Source organism: Limulus polyphemus, unplaced genomic scaffold (genome assembly GCF_000517525.1).
Source record: "Limulus polyphemus unplaced genomic scaffold, Limulus_polyphemus-2.1.2 Scaffold1715, whole genome shotgun sequence".
Lineage (NCBI taxonomy): Eukaryota > Metazoa > Arthropoda > Merostomata > Xiphosura > Limulidae > Limulus > Limulus polyphemus.
The window spans coordinates 12,584-26,387 of NW_013667325.1; the positions used below are offsets into that span (position 1 = coordinate 12,584).

The 13,804-nt window shown below is 35.1% G+C and overlaps 1 protein-coding gene across 1 annotated transcript in view; it reads right to left on the bottom strand.

Moving 5' to 3' along the window:
- Window positions 1–13,804, bottom strand: part of LOC106464675 (transmembrane protein 117-like) — a gene marked incomplete at its 3' end in the record, with an annotated part of 29,916 nt that overhangs the window by 10,386 nt on the left and 5,726 nt on the right. The window contains exon 3 of the mRNA XM_022392441.1: window positions 4,347–4,582. Coding sequence (XP_022248149.1) covers window positions 4,347–4,582 — 236 coding nt within the window. The remainder of the gene's footprint in view (window positions 1–4,346; window positions 4,583–13,804) is intronic.

Below are 13,804 nucleotides of genomic sequence, written 5' to 3' on the forward strand. Positions count from 1 at the left end.
AAGGACTAACAATATCTGATGGAAGATCTAATGGTAAGGACTAACGACACCTGATGGAAGAATCTAAAGCTAAGGACTAACAATATCTGATAGAATAATCTAAAGGTAAGGACTAACAATATCTGATGGAAGACTCTAAAGGTAAGGACTAACAATATATGATGGAAGACTCTAAAGGTAAGGACTAACAATATCTGATGGAAGGCTCTAAAGGTAATGACTAACAATGTCTGATGGAAGACTCTAAAGGTAATGACTAACAATATCTGATGGAATAATCTAAAGATAAGAAATAACAATACCTGATGGAAGAATCTAAAGGTAAGGACTGACAATATCTGTTGGAAGAATCTAAAGGTAAGGACTGACAATATCTGTTGGAAGAATCTGAAGGTAATGTAATTCTAACTGACAATATCTGTTGGAAGAATCTAAAGGTAATGTAATTCTAACTGACAATATCTGATGGAAGAATCTAAAGGTAAGAACTAACAATATCTGATGGAATAATCTAAAGGTAAGTACTAACAATATCTGATGGAATAATCTAAAGGTAAGTACTAACAATGTCTGATGGAAGACTCTAAAGGTAAGGACTAACAATACCTGATAAAAGACTCTAAAGGTAAGGACTGACAATATCTGTTGGAATAATCTAAAGGTAAGAACTAACAATATCTGATGGAAGACTCTAAAGGTAATGACTAACAATATCTGATGGAATAATCTAAAGATAAGGACTGACAATATCTGTTGGAAGAATCTGAAGGTAATGTAATTCTAACTGACAATATCTGATGGAAGATTCTGACAGTAAGGACTAACAATATCTGATGGAAGGTTTTTAACGAGAGGACTAGGAATATCTGAAGGTATCTTCCAAATATAAGGACTGACAGTGTTTGAAAGTAGATTCTAAAGATAACAACAAGCAGCGTCTAAAGGTAGATTTCAAAAATAATGGCAAATTATTTATAAAGTAGGTTCTTAAGGTGACAATTAACTATGAAACTTCTTCTAAGGGCAAGAATTAGCTTGTTTTAGAGCAAGGCCACATTGGGCTATCTGCTGTGTCCACCACGACAAATAGAACATCGGATATTAGCATCGTAAGTCCGATGACGTTCCGATGTTCTACCGGGAGACATACTGAAGATAGATTCCGAAGGTAAGGATTGCCGTTATCTGAAGCTGTATTTTAAGTTTAGAAGGAAATTACTGAAGTAACAATGGAGAATCAGCATTGAAACACTCTACCCAATTTACATAGATATGGTATTTTTATATTTATCGGAAATTTTCTTTTCTTTTTAGTTTGCATAAACGCAAAGACGTTAGTGCGTAAAATCTGGAAAAGTGGGCTTTCTTAGTAAACAACCGTTGATTGCGTTGTCCAGTATGTTTAGAAACAATAACACGAATCTAATCAATCGCATTTATAGTGTATAAAAGAAATAAAATCTGGCCACTACCACGTTCGATTTTTATCTCGATAACCTACAGAAAGAACATTATTAAGGAATCTTTTTTTTTCTTTAGCACAAAGCTGTATATATAATATGCTAATTTTTGTTTCCACCATAGAGATCGAAACCCGAATTTTAATATTATAATCCTTTAAGCTTACAGCTCAGCCACTGGGAGGAGGGGAGCAGTGCCCGTTTGTTTTAGAATCTTGTTAGTCAAAAACACCTCATCTACCCAAGAAAGTGCGACTTTTATTCCCTGTAAAGGACAAGACGTAAGGTGAGAAAGTAACCAGTAAATTAGACAAAATTCTCTTGTTATCATATCTAGAATGTCTTGTACTTTATATGTAACCACGAATTTGCGAATTAACGAAATCTGCGGGTCACCGGCTCAAGTCTCCGTCACACCGAACATGATCGCCTTTTCATCCATGTGGGCATTATAATGTGATGGTCAATCCTACTCTTCGCTGGTAAATGAGTAACTTAAGAGTTGGCGATGGGTGGTGTTGACTTCTTTCTAATTTATCATTGCTAAATTAGGGACGGCTAGAGCAGATAGCTCTCGTGTAGCTTTGCGCAAAATTCAAAACAAACCACAACAACCCCCCCCCCCTTTTTGTTCTACAAACCCAATACCCTGCCTTTTTGTTGTTGTTGGATTTCGAAAAAAAATTGGGTAAAACATGCCTGCTTGGGTGTAAAGAACATACTCATTAGTCTTAGGTGTTCACCCCAAAATTCCGTTCACTGTCATTAGACTTAGCATTATTGGCCGCCAATGAAGTAAAAGTTTCAAAATTAACATTTGAATCACTATCTTCAAGATCCAATACGACCACAGCTTTTGTTTTGAAGAAGTAGAAGAAGCTTTCTTCTTTTCGCTTCCTTTTTTTAAAAATAGTATTATCATTATTTTTATTTTTGAAACTATCTTTCTCTCCTTTTTTTCTCCATGTTTTTTAAACGGATATCCCATCGTGGTGAAATCCATATTTTAATGCACTTGAAACATATTTCACTTTGCTGTTATAATTAATTGACTCGGGAATAAACCCGTGCTTCGCGTACGATGTATATACTAAAATTAATTGACTACTGGTACATTGTTTAGCAAGAAAATTAAAAAAAATGAATATAGATGGGATTGAATCCCCCCATTTCCCGCATACGAATCGTGTGTTGTGCCATATGAGCCAAAGCACAATATTATTAACGGAATACTATGTACGTGTCTATATATATATATTAAATAATGATGCTGTTGTATTATACGGTTGGACATGAATAAAACAAAAATCTGATAAGCAGAATAAGGATTTGTTGTATTTAAACTTAAAATAAAAATGTGTAAAAAACGTGGAATGACTATAAACGGAGTGTATATCTGTATACCACATTTTATGTACAAACATCTTGTCTTTCTGGATAATCGCCATCTTTGACTAAAATCCTGAGATTTTTGCTTGACCGAATTGTTGATAAAGCGACGTCTTCGTTTCTCGCTATTTGACTTCTTTTTCTCTTTCCTTCCATAATGGTATCAACTCCTTTTTCTTTTTCTTTTTACTCTCCATTAAAATATTAACAAAGCTACGGGTCTACTACCACCAATAACGTAAATGGTGTAATATTATATTCTTGTAGCAGGTAAACTCGTTCTTCGCGTACGAAGTGTATTTAAACTTTAGGCCTAATTATCGATTTTTAGGTGCCTGTATTGGGATACTTTGAAGCGTATAATAGTTTTAAAATAGTGAATTTTTAAAATTATGGAATCAAAAAGTGTAAAAATCAAGTGCAATACGCGTTTTTAATTTAATTTAATTTTTTGTAAATTTCTTGTGGGTATGTGTCTAAATTGTGTTTGTTTATCATCTGAAACTTGTAATTATTTTCTTTCGCGCAATGTGTTAGCTAAAGTGCATCGAAAATGAATGAAGTTGTGAAAGTGATTGTTAAGACTCATTACCGTAGATTGTATAACGGGTAAACTCGTGCTTCGTATACTAAGCGTATTTAAACTTTAGGCCTAATTGTCGCTTCTTAAGCATCTATTTGAATTTGTATTGATATGCAATGGCATTGCGTTATTTATAAGCCACGGAAAGGCAAAAAATAAACTGAATGTGTTTCCTTACGTGTTTGTTTATGTTAATGAAGTAATTGTCTTTAAAGTTAATGTTATACACGCCGTAGTTTTGCACTCGATAAAACAATGCAGGTTAAATGTCGCTCATTGTTGCTCTCGTATGAACGTTAAAGTATCACTGTACAATTAGCCAATAGAAATATTGCGTTTCCAATGCAGGGACTGACTGACATTCATTCTTATTTTAATACATAGGAGGCATAAAGTCATCTTCTGATGATTCCAATGTTACATTCCTTTTCTACGTATTACAACAGCAAATAACACATAAAAAACGACTTTTGGCCAGATAATGGAAAATATCGGTCAAAAGAAGGATAAAGAATGTTAAATAACTCCTCAGAGAAAAAATATTACTAAACATGTGTTCTTCACAGAGTGTAAACCAAAATCTATTACTTCAGAATAGTTTGGTAAATTCGAAACATTTCCGGGTGTTATCAACACCATATTTTTCTCAACCTTAGCCTGGTTAAGTTGCAAATTTAGGATTAGTATTTTAAAAAACGAAGTATGAAATGCAAATTTTAATTGTTTGGCTTGCTAAAAGAACACTCCAAATTTGATTGTTGAAGGTGTTTGCAAAAATATATTGTGAAGCAATCTTCACAACTCTTAAACCGGTAATAAAATACTTCGTGTAATGTAACAGGAAGATATGGATAAACGTTCACAGAAACAGAACACTGAGAAATAACTGAGAGAAATAACTACTTTTGACGCACCATCCAAGCAGTAAAAAAGTCTCCTAACCAAGTGCCCGACGCTGCAACCTTCATGAAGCTCATGTTTGTAATACCCATCTTTCCAGTGATTCTGTAGGGTTCTGGATCATGGTAACTGGACAAAAGGAAGGCGTTGTAAACCAGAGAGAAGATATAAATGAAGATGACGACAGTGAGAAACATTATCATCCACGTACCCCGTTCTTCTCGAAACATCTTCAAGCGTAAAATATTTCCTATAATAAATATATCATTTTAATAGAAATATATGAAAAAGATGTCAATCAAGATTTACATTGAAACTACGTTCGTAAAAGAAAGAAAAACCTATTTAATTATAAATATTTCTATTTTTTCGTGTTGCCCGAATACCACATATATTTTTAAACTGTTTGATGCATTTTTATCTGATGGTTTAGTTACACATAAAACTGACTTTTGTCTGTGCTAGTTGAAAAAATAGCTATCATTTAAAAATTATATTACTATAACATTTGCTAGATGCCGCCACTAACAATTATGTCTGTGTATTCATCAATGGACTCGCTTGTTTATCAACGTTTCCACAGTAGATATAAGACTTTTAAAATATTTGAATATTACACGAATAATACAAAGGTTTCTATGAAATAATAATAATACATTCCCCCTTACAACGTCTTGCTATTTCTTGGTTGATTAGAAACCGAAATTATTCAGGAATTGTTACTTTTAGTTTCCAAATTCCTAAATGACGTTTGTTTGTTGTAAAGCACAAAGCTACACAATGGGACAACTGTGCTCTACCAATCGCGAATATCGAAGTCTTCCAACCTACCGCTTAGCCACCGAAGGGCTACTAGGAGTAACATAGCCTATATATATATATATAACTCTGGAATTAACATAACATTAGTTAACCTTGGAATAACCCAACATTGCATAATCATATTAATGGCATAGCACAGTATATAAACAGGTTCTTGGTATAGAAAGCTAACACTTTGTATATCTGGAATGTCAAATAATTCTGAATTTTTTTAAAGATCGAGAATTGAATATATTGGAGTTACTCCACAAAACTGAATATCTCATATAAAAAAAAACAACAGAAAATTAGATATCTCAGGGATATCTAACAACCCTGAATCTTTTGTTTATATGACTGAGAAGTAGGTATATCAGGGATATCCATCCACAATAAAACTTTCCTTATATTAGCGATATACATTCACGCTGAAACTTTAAGGTATCAGGGATATCCATTCACTCTAAAACTTTAGTTATATTAGCGATATCCACTGACGAAACTTGAATAATCCATCTATTTTCGTATATAAAAGTTACCCAATAATAAGGAAAATCAAAGATATCCAAGATAATTAACAATGTAATAATTCAAGTATACTTAAGTATCCAAAAACGCTGAAATTTTATAGTTACATGGGATAAATGGTCCATGTGTAGTCTAATGATTATCATGTCTGTATGCAGAACGGATGGCCCGAGATTCGAGCTGCGATATATTGAAGATTACGCTATCCATTTTCAGTTGTGGGGGCGTTATAACTGTCCCAATAAATATCTTTATTCGGTTTATAATAGTCAAGTAATAAACGGTGGGAGCTGTTGACTGGTTTTCTCTGGTGAATAGTTGTACATTAGATTATGGCTATAGTTTATTCGGTTTATAATAGTCGAGTACTAAACGGTGGGAGCTGCTGATTGGTTTTCTCTGATGAATAGTTGTAGATTAGATAATGGCTATACTTGAGCCTTAGAGGTCCCTTACCTGGCCGTTTAGCTCACGTGCTACATGAGGGGCCTTTCAGGTTGAAATTATCAATAGTAAAGAGAGATTATATATATCTTATAATAATTAAAGTTAGAAATAACAAAGGACCAATCACACAAAGGCGTGATTCTGAACTTCTCAATCAGCGGTTTTTATGCCAGGGTAAACATTTAGCTGGAGAAGTAATTCCAACTACCTTGTAGCATTGAAATGTGATTTTATTCAGCATTATCTTACAGAACGAAAATGAAGCTATCCACTATGAAATATTGTGAAGCAGAGGAAGAAGACTTTTAACAATGGTCATATATTTATATTTATGCCACAAAGCATATTAAATTATTTGTAATACTTTAAAAAAACACTTCTTTAAGTACGAATGATTTAAAAAAGGTACACTTATATCCTGAATGCCAACCTATAAGTATGTTCTCTATCTAAAGTAAAATTCTACTCTACGAAATAAATTTGGAAGTTTTTTCAAACCCCTACTCTGTGGCTCAGCAGTAAGTCTGAATGCTTATAGCGCTAAAAACGGGGTTTCGATACATATAGTTCATTGTGTTGCTGTGTGCGTAACTACAAGCAAGCAGGCAAAATGGTTTTGAAGTTGCAAATGAGTGGAGTGGAAGACTTCCCAAACGTCGAAAAGTGGCCATGTTTTCAATTCAAGAGACCGAGTTTTAGCCAAGTCTCGAGGGACTGACTTGTTCGATGAAAATAAGTAAAGGATCTAGTATTAAAGAGAGAGATAGGTTGTGGCCTGAGATCATACAATCCACAGCTCAACCTCTCCTATTACCTCAGCACATCAAACCAGTAGGGATTGTGTCAATTAAAATCTCCAAGGATAAATAAAAACAATGGCAACTTCTCAATAAGATCATCAATGCCTGCATAATTTAAATCTTCTACCAGTAACAGGTAAAGAAAACAAATTGCGATGGTACTACCAGTGGAGACATGGATGGCAACAATCTACAATGGTGTAATGAGTGGTGCAGACATGGAGGGTACATATCGGTCATCCAGCAGCATGACACCTGCATGAACCCATCTATCACATAACCTGTAATTCCTGTACAAGGAAAAGTAACAAGTGGCAACAGTATTAGTAGTTCTCAGGAACGCCCCCTGTAAGGAGATACACACTAAATGGTGAAAATTGATGAAGGTCTTAATGTCATCTGAATTAGAGTGGAAACCTCGATAGTTACACTGTAAAAAATAGCGGCCATTTCTACCTAGAAGGTATAGAATAACTGGGTAGATAGCCGGTTTTTTTGTTTAACTTATTTTTTATTTGCGAGAGGTCTATCAACCTCCATGAATCCTGCCCTGGATTAATACTGCAGATCCCTGTCTGATGAACGTGAGTCCTGTGAGTGAAATCGTGATTGTGTAATGGTTCTGCATATCAGGGCCAATTGAGAGGGACTGGAGCATTCATTGTTGTCAGTAGTGGGGACGGAGGTTAGAGTAGCTGTTGACTTGTCTACTAATCTATCCATGGGAGGCAGAGGACCCTTAATAGGATGAGAGGGAGACTCGATCAAAGAAAGAGAGAGATCTGTCTGCACTTCCACCACGACAGTGGAACAGAATGCAGAAGCATACTTCCATTTTGGAAGAGGATTCATCTTCCGATCCTCAGGATAAGAGGTATTGTTTAAGGTTTTAATTTGCTGTACCTCCTTCTCCTCAATCCATTTTTGTACATGATCTAGAATATGAGGGATGGGAACCAGAGCAATTGACACAGTGCGACTGCACCTGATACTCATTACTATTGTAGTCTTTAACACCATAATAAGCACAAGTTAACTTACCATGGCAAGATTATTGCGAGTGTCCAAACAGCTGACAGTGAGAACAACGGAGAGAGAGTTGAAAATATATGGCCATACTGTACAGTTCAGATATCCTGCATTAACACTGGCAAGATGGCAGGGGTATTAAACATCAAAATCTAAACCGTATTCAGCTCAGATATTCCATTTTTACGAATGGAGACAAGCCTCACTGCTAACATTCCTTGACTGAAAAGACCAATGAGCAGCTCTGACGTGGAGGAATTCAAAATAATATGGGGATAACCTTAATAGGTATATCCCAAATACACTTGGACCTCAAAAAGAGTTCTCTACCATGTGGTCAAGATGTTTAGACTAACAGATTTCCAAACTGTAATGTTTTCACCAACTTCAGTAAGTGTGCGAGTTTCTCTCAGCCCTTTTGAATAAATAAAGGCAACATCTTGGATAAAGGCTTTTAGTGCAAGATCAAAAAAAGGAGGTATAAAAGCAAATGGAGATGGTGGCTGTATGTTGGCAGAGTACTCAATCCACGACATTCACCAATGATTATTTCTTGTTTTTATTATTTTGACCATTTATGAGAAATGAAAGGTATTCGGTACCCACTGACTCCACCCACCATGGAGTCTTACAAGAGTACATATCACACTCTCAAACAGTGTAGCCACTACAAGGCTCCGTGTGCACTATAACCAAACACCAGCACAAGACATCTGAAGACATCCGGTACTCAGTTGACTCTAGTCACATAGTTCACCCATTTACAGAAATTCAAGGACAAAGAGGTGTGTAGCAGTGTTCAAACATTACATAATCTCCAGAATTTTCTCCTCCATTTCACAGGTTGCCACGCACGGCAACGATGTGTGTGGATGTTTGGACCCTAGAGAAGGTAAATTATAGACAGAACCTTCCCTGGAATCCACGTCTTTGACCAAATAAAAGGGTTGATTATCACTTTTATAATTCACTCACAGGTGAAAGTTCAGTGGCATCACTTTTTGAACCCCAGAATAGTCACTAGGCCACTTATAGCCTACGTTGTAAATAGTTGTCAATATATTGTAAAGTGGTGTTGATGTCAGAACGGTCATTGTAAATAATTAAATGTTGATAACAGAACGGTTATTGTAAAGAATTATGTGTTAATATTGTAGATTAGTGTTGGTATTGGCTATTAATAGATTGTAGATTGGTGATGTCGATATCAGAATAGTGGATGTAAGAAATGAGCTAGATTACAGAGTGGTATCGATGTCAAAATGGTGGGTGTACAGAATTAGCTGTTAATAGATTGCAGAGTGGTTTCGATGCCAGAATGGTATATATATGTGTACAGTTATTAACAGAGGGAAGTTTAACAAATGCAAGGTCAAGCTCCAAGAAAGTGGTGAAATGGCACTTTTGCCTACATCTTTTACAATATTTACCTTCTCCATCTTCTATTTGTTCTCCCTTATGCATAGGATGCAGGTTCTCTATCTTTTACAACCTTTCCCGAGTTGATGTTGATATATTGTTGATTTTGACATTTGATGTCTTCAACACTAGGGTTTTTAGGTATTACATTTTTTGTTATGAAATAAATTCATCACATTCGAGCAAAAACAGTGAAATGTTTTCCGCACAACGTTTCTGTCACTTAAGGAAGCTACAAGTACAGGTATGATTAGTTAATGTGACGGAAACAGTGAAAGATGTGTTTATAAGACAGTTAAGAAACTTTACTTGTTTGCTACACACATGACTCACTTTTTTATGTAGATCAGTGTTAGCAGTAATCTAGTCTTCTTTGTTAAGTGTGGATTGAGAACTTAGTTAATTGATCCACTAGCCGTTCCTAATTTTGAATGCAGAGGAAATGCGGCTCGTCAGTACCACCCACCGCCAACTCTTGGGTTACTGTAAAGGAATAATGAGATTTAACCATCTCTCTTATAACGCACCCATGGCCTCAAACTGCACGATTATAATAATTATTGGAGTAATATGACGAGAACCAAAGAACCTAGATATACATCACATGACCAATACAGCAGGTTTTTACATTCAACACTAACGGAACAATACCAAATTTAAATAGATACTAGTTTTGACATTCCACACCGACGTATCAATACAAAATTTAAATGGATACTAGTTTTGACATTCCACACTGACGGATCAATACCAAATTTAAATGGATACTAGTTATGACATTCCACACTAACGTAAAAATACCAAATTTAAATAGATACTAGTTTTGACATTCCACACTAACGGAACAATACCAAATTTAAATAGATACTAGTTTTGACATTCCACACTAACGGAAAAATACAAAATTTAAATACATACTAGTTTGATATTCCACACTAACGGATCAATACCAAATTTAAATGGATACTAGTTTTGACATTCCACACTGACTGATCAATACCAAATTTAAATAGATACTAGTTTTGACATTCTACACTAACGGAACAATACCAAATTTAAATAGATACTAATTTTGATATTCCACACTAATGGAACAATACCAAATTTAAATAGATACTAGTTTTGACATTCCACACTGACGGATCAATACAAAATTTAAATGGATACTAGTTTTGACATTCCACACTGACGGAAAAATACCAAATTTAAATAGATACTAGTTTTGACATTCCACATTAACGGAACAATCCTAAATTTAAATTGATCTTAGTTTTGACATTCCACATGTTCTCTTTAGTCCAACGTCACAAACAAGCATTGAACTGAAGAGGACACGTGAAATGTCGAAACTAGTTTTCATTTCAATATAAGTTATGCTTTATACTGAGTTATCTCATTAAAACCGAAAAAAATTGAAGATCCATCAAACACTAATTACAGAAGCCTACGAATTTAAACTTCATAAAACTTGTTTTGGTTTTAATAATGGATTTTCCATAATTCAGCTACGCAGACTTCGGAAATAATATTAATTTTTTATCACGTAAGTATTTTTTACAAATCGGGAAGAGAAAGAAAAACTCTTACTTAGATCGAATTATTATTTCGTTTACAACAATGAACCTTTTTTATTGTTGTTTGTGTTAACAAAAATACAAACAAACTGAAGAAAATTGAAAAACGTTGATGTCAAACGAATATGCATCCTCATTTATCCTGATTTTTCGTGAAGTCTACGTCTTTTAGTCTCAAAACTACGTGTTGTGGTCTTTCTTTTATGTATTGCGTTAAAACGTTTTGTGAAAATCTGTATGCGATGGAGAAAAATGGATATCAATTTCGGATTCAGCGTATGGAAATTACTGTAGAACATGTAAAACTTTCAAGACAAGAAGGAAAAGTGCTTCAGCTATACCCTGTTTGTTGTAAGTTGCAGCAGACAAGAGGCTTGTCGTGTAAATGAGCTGATCAGTATGATAATGATCGGCTCGGCCAAGTAACAACATGTTCACTTCTGGTTCACAGTGAGCCAATCAGGCGCTCAGTAAGCGCATTTCATTTACGGTCAGTGTTGGATTTTTCAAGATGGCCGAGAATTCACAAACATTGATCGATAACTAGTCATACTGTTTGAATATTGCGACTGTTTCTAGTTCAAGAAAGTAAAATATTTATATTATTACGCCTATATCTTAAAGTATATTTTGTGTAAGAAACGGAATCAAATAAATAAATAACGTTATCAATTAGTACAGTAATAACTGCTACAACAGCCTATCAGTATCGCTAATTAGTGCACTGTTAATGTTAATTAGTCTTACTGCTAGCCCCCTCCCCAGTGGTACAACGGTATGTCTGCTGACTTCCAATGCTAGAAACCGCGTTTCGACACCCGTGATGGGTAGATCACAGATAGCCCTTTGTGTAGCTTTATGCTTAACTTCAAACAAACAAAGCTTACTGTTTAAATGTTAAATAATGTTGTTTTTATTGTTTCTTTTTTGCATGATGGCGTCTACTACTTTCAGTTTGGCTAAGAAATAGAGATTTCTTTACGCCTATAGTACTGCACTCTGTAAACTCCGTAACAAGAACTGTTTAAGTATTACAGCATCATTGTCATCTTCAAACAGATGAGACAACACGCTAAACACCACCTTTAGTGTTTGTAATCATCTATTTTCATTAGTGGCTTTCAGTTTGGCTCACTGAGTGGTGTATCAAATATGGCACTCAAAACGACATGAGCTGGCAACACTCATTTGTTCATATGGTACCCAAAACGACATGAACCAGCAATATAGTTTGGTTCATATGGCGCCCAAAACAACATAAACCGGCAACATAGTAGCTTGGTTCATATGGCACCTAAAACAACATGAACCGGTAACATAGTTTGGTTCATATAGCACCCAAAACAACATGAGCCAGGAACACTGATTGGTTCATATGGCACCCAAAACGACACGAGCTGGCAACACTGATGGGTTCATATGGCACTCAAAACGACACGAGCTGGCAACACTGATTGGTTCATATGGCACCCAAAACGACATGAGCGATTAACACTGATTGGTTCAGCTACTTGACGAACCTAAGGCCCTTCACTCTATTGGTGCCTGAGCTTTACAGACCAACAAGGTTACAACACCCAAAGTTTAACTCAGTTGATGTGTGTGTGTGACGGATTTACTATTATATATTTATTTTAATATCTAGGTTTCTTTAAATTAAATTTATATTTAGAAATGTACATAACTCATACTGTTACATCTCTATTGCGAAACTCCTGCCCATTCTCTAAAGTTGTAGAAGATTCTCGAATGTAAGAATCAACAACATATGTGTGTATGTAAACGCTAATGTAGCGTTTGTATTGTTGCGTAACCTGAAGTTTCGACAAACTTTCCACAAGCCTATAAATATAACCAACGCGACGCGCCTAAAAACAGTATCTATTATTGGTTTGTTCTAGTTGGTGTGCTATAAACTTCGGAGCTATAATTATGATTGTTATAACGCTTATTAATCGTGAAACTTAAGATATTTGACCAGGAACATTTATAAATTTTGAATGTTACAATCCATTTAACTTCAGTGGATTTGCATCGGACTTTATTACTTTTACGAAAACATTATCTAACGTCATCTGTGGAAAAAATCTGCGTGTGATCAGTGAAGACCACAGAGCTAGCTAGTTCCCTGTTAAATGAATTGTACCTACATCAACTCGAAATTAACTCGCTCATTGTGAACCCTCAATAAGACATCAAGGAAGTTCCAGACTAGAAAGAAGACTCGATATTATTTGTAAATTTGTAAAACTTTTGTATATAAATCATTGTGTGCAATAACTATTTGTAATAACCGTTATTGTAAATTGTATTATTGTTTGTATATTAAAATATATTTGTATCAAAAAGAAAACTATGTATATCAATCTTGTTGGCAAATATCATAAATTGGATACATATCGGCATATATTTAATTAGTAAATCCAAAGAACAATTTAACTCAGTTTTAGGCTATTTGAAATTGTAATACGTAACCTAAAGCTTAACTCAGTTTATGTGTGTAGCTGTACAGACCAGCAGAGCTACAACACCTAAAGCTTAACTCAGTTGATGTGTGTAGCTGTACAGACTTGCAGAGCTACAACACCTAAAGCTTAACTCAGTTGAGGTGTGTAGCTGTTGTTACGGCCATGCAGTTTCAAGAGAGTATTTTAGATGGCTTCAACACAACTCTTGATGTAAACATTTCTGTTAGCACTTTATTTCTATTTAGAAAATCCGAATCTGAGCGTTGGATTTTGGGATTTCTGCTGAAATTTTAACGAAATAACCTCTTGGATGTTTGTTTCTTTTGAATATTCACGTTCGCCCCCCAGTGGCACAGCGGTATGATTGCGGACTTACAACACTAGAAACCGGGTTTCGATACCCGTG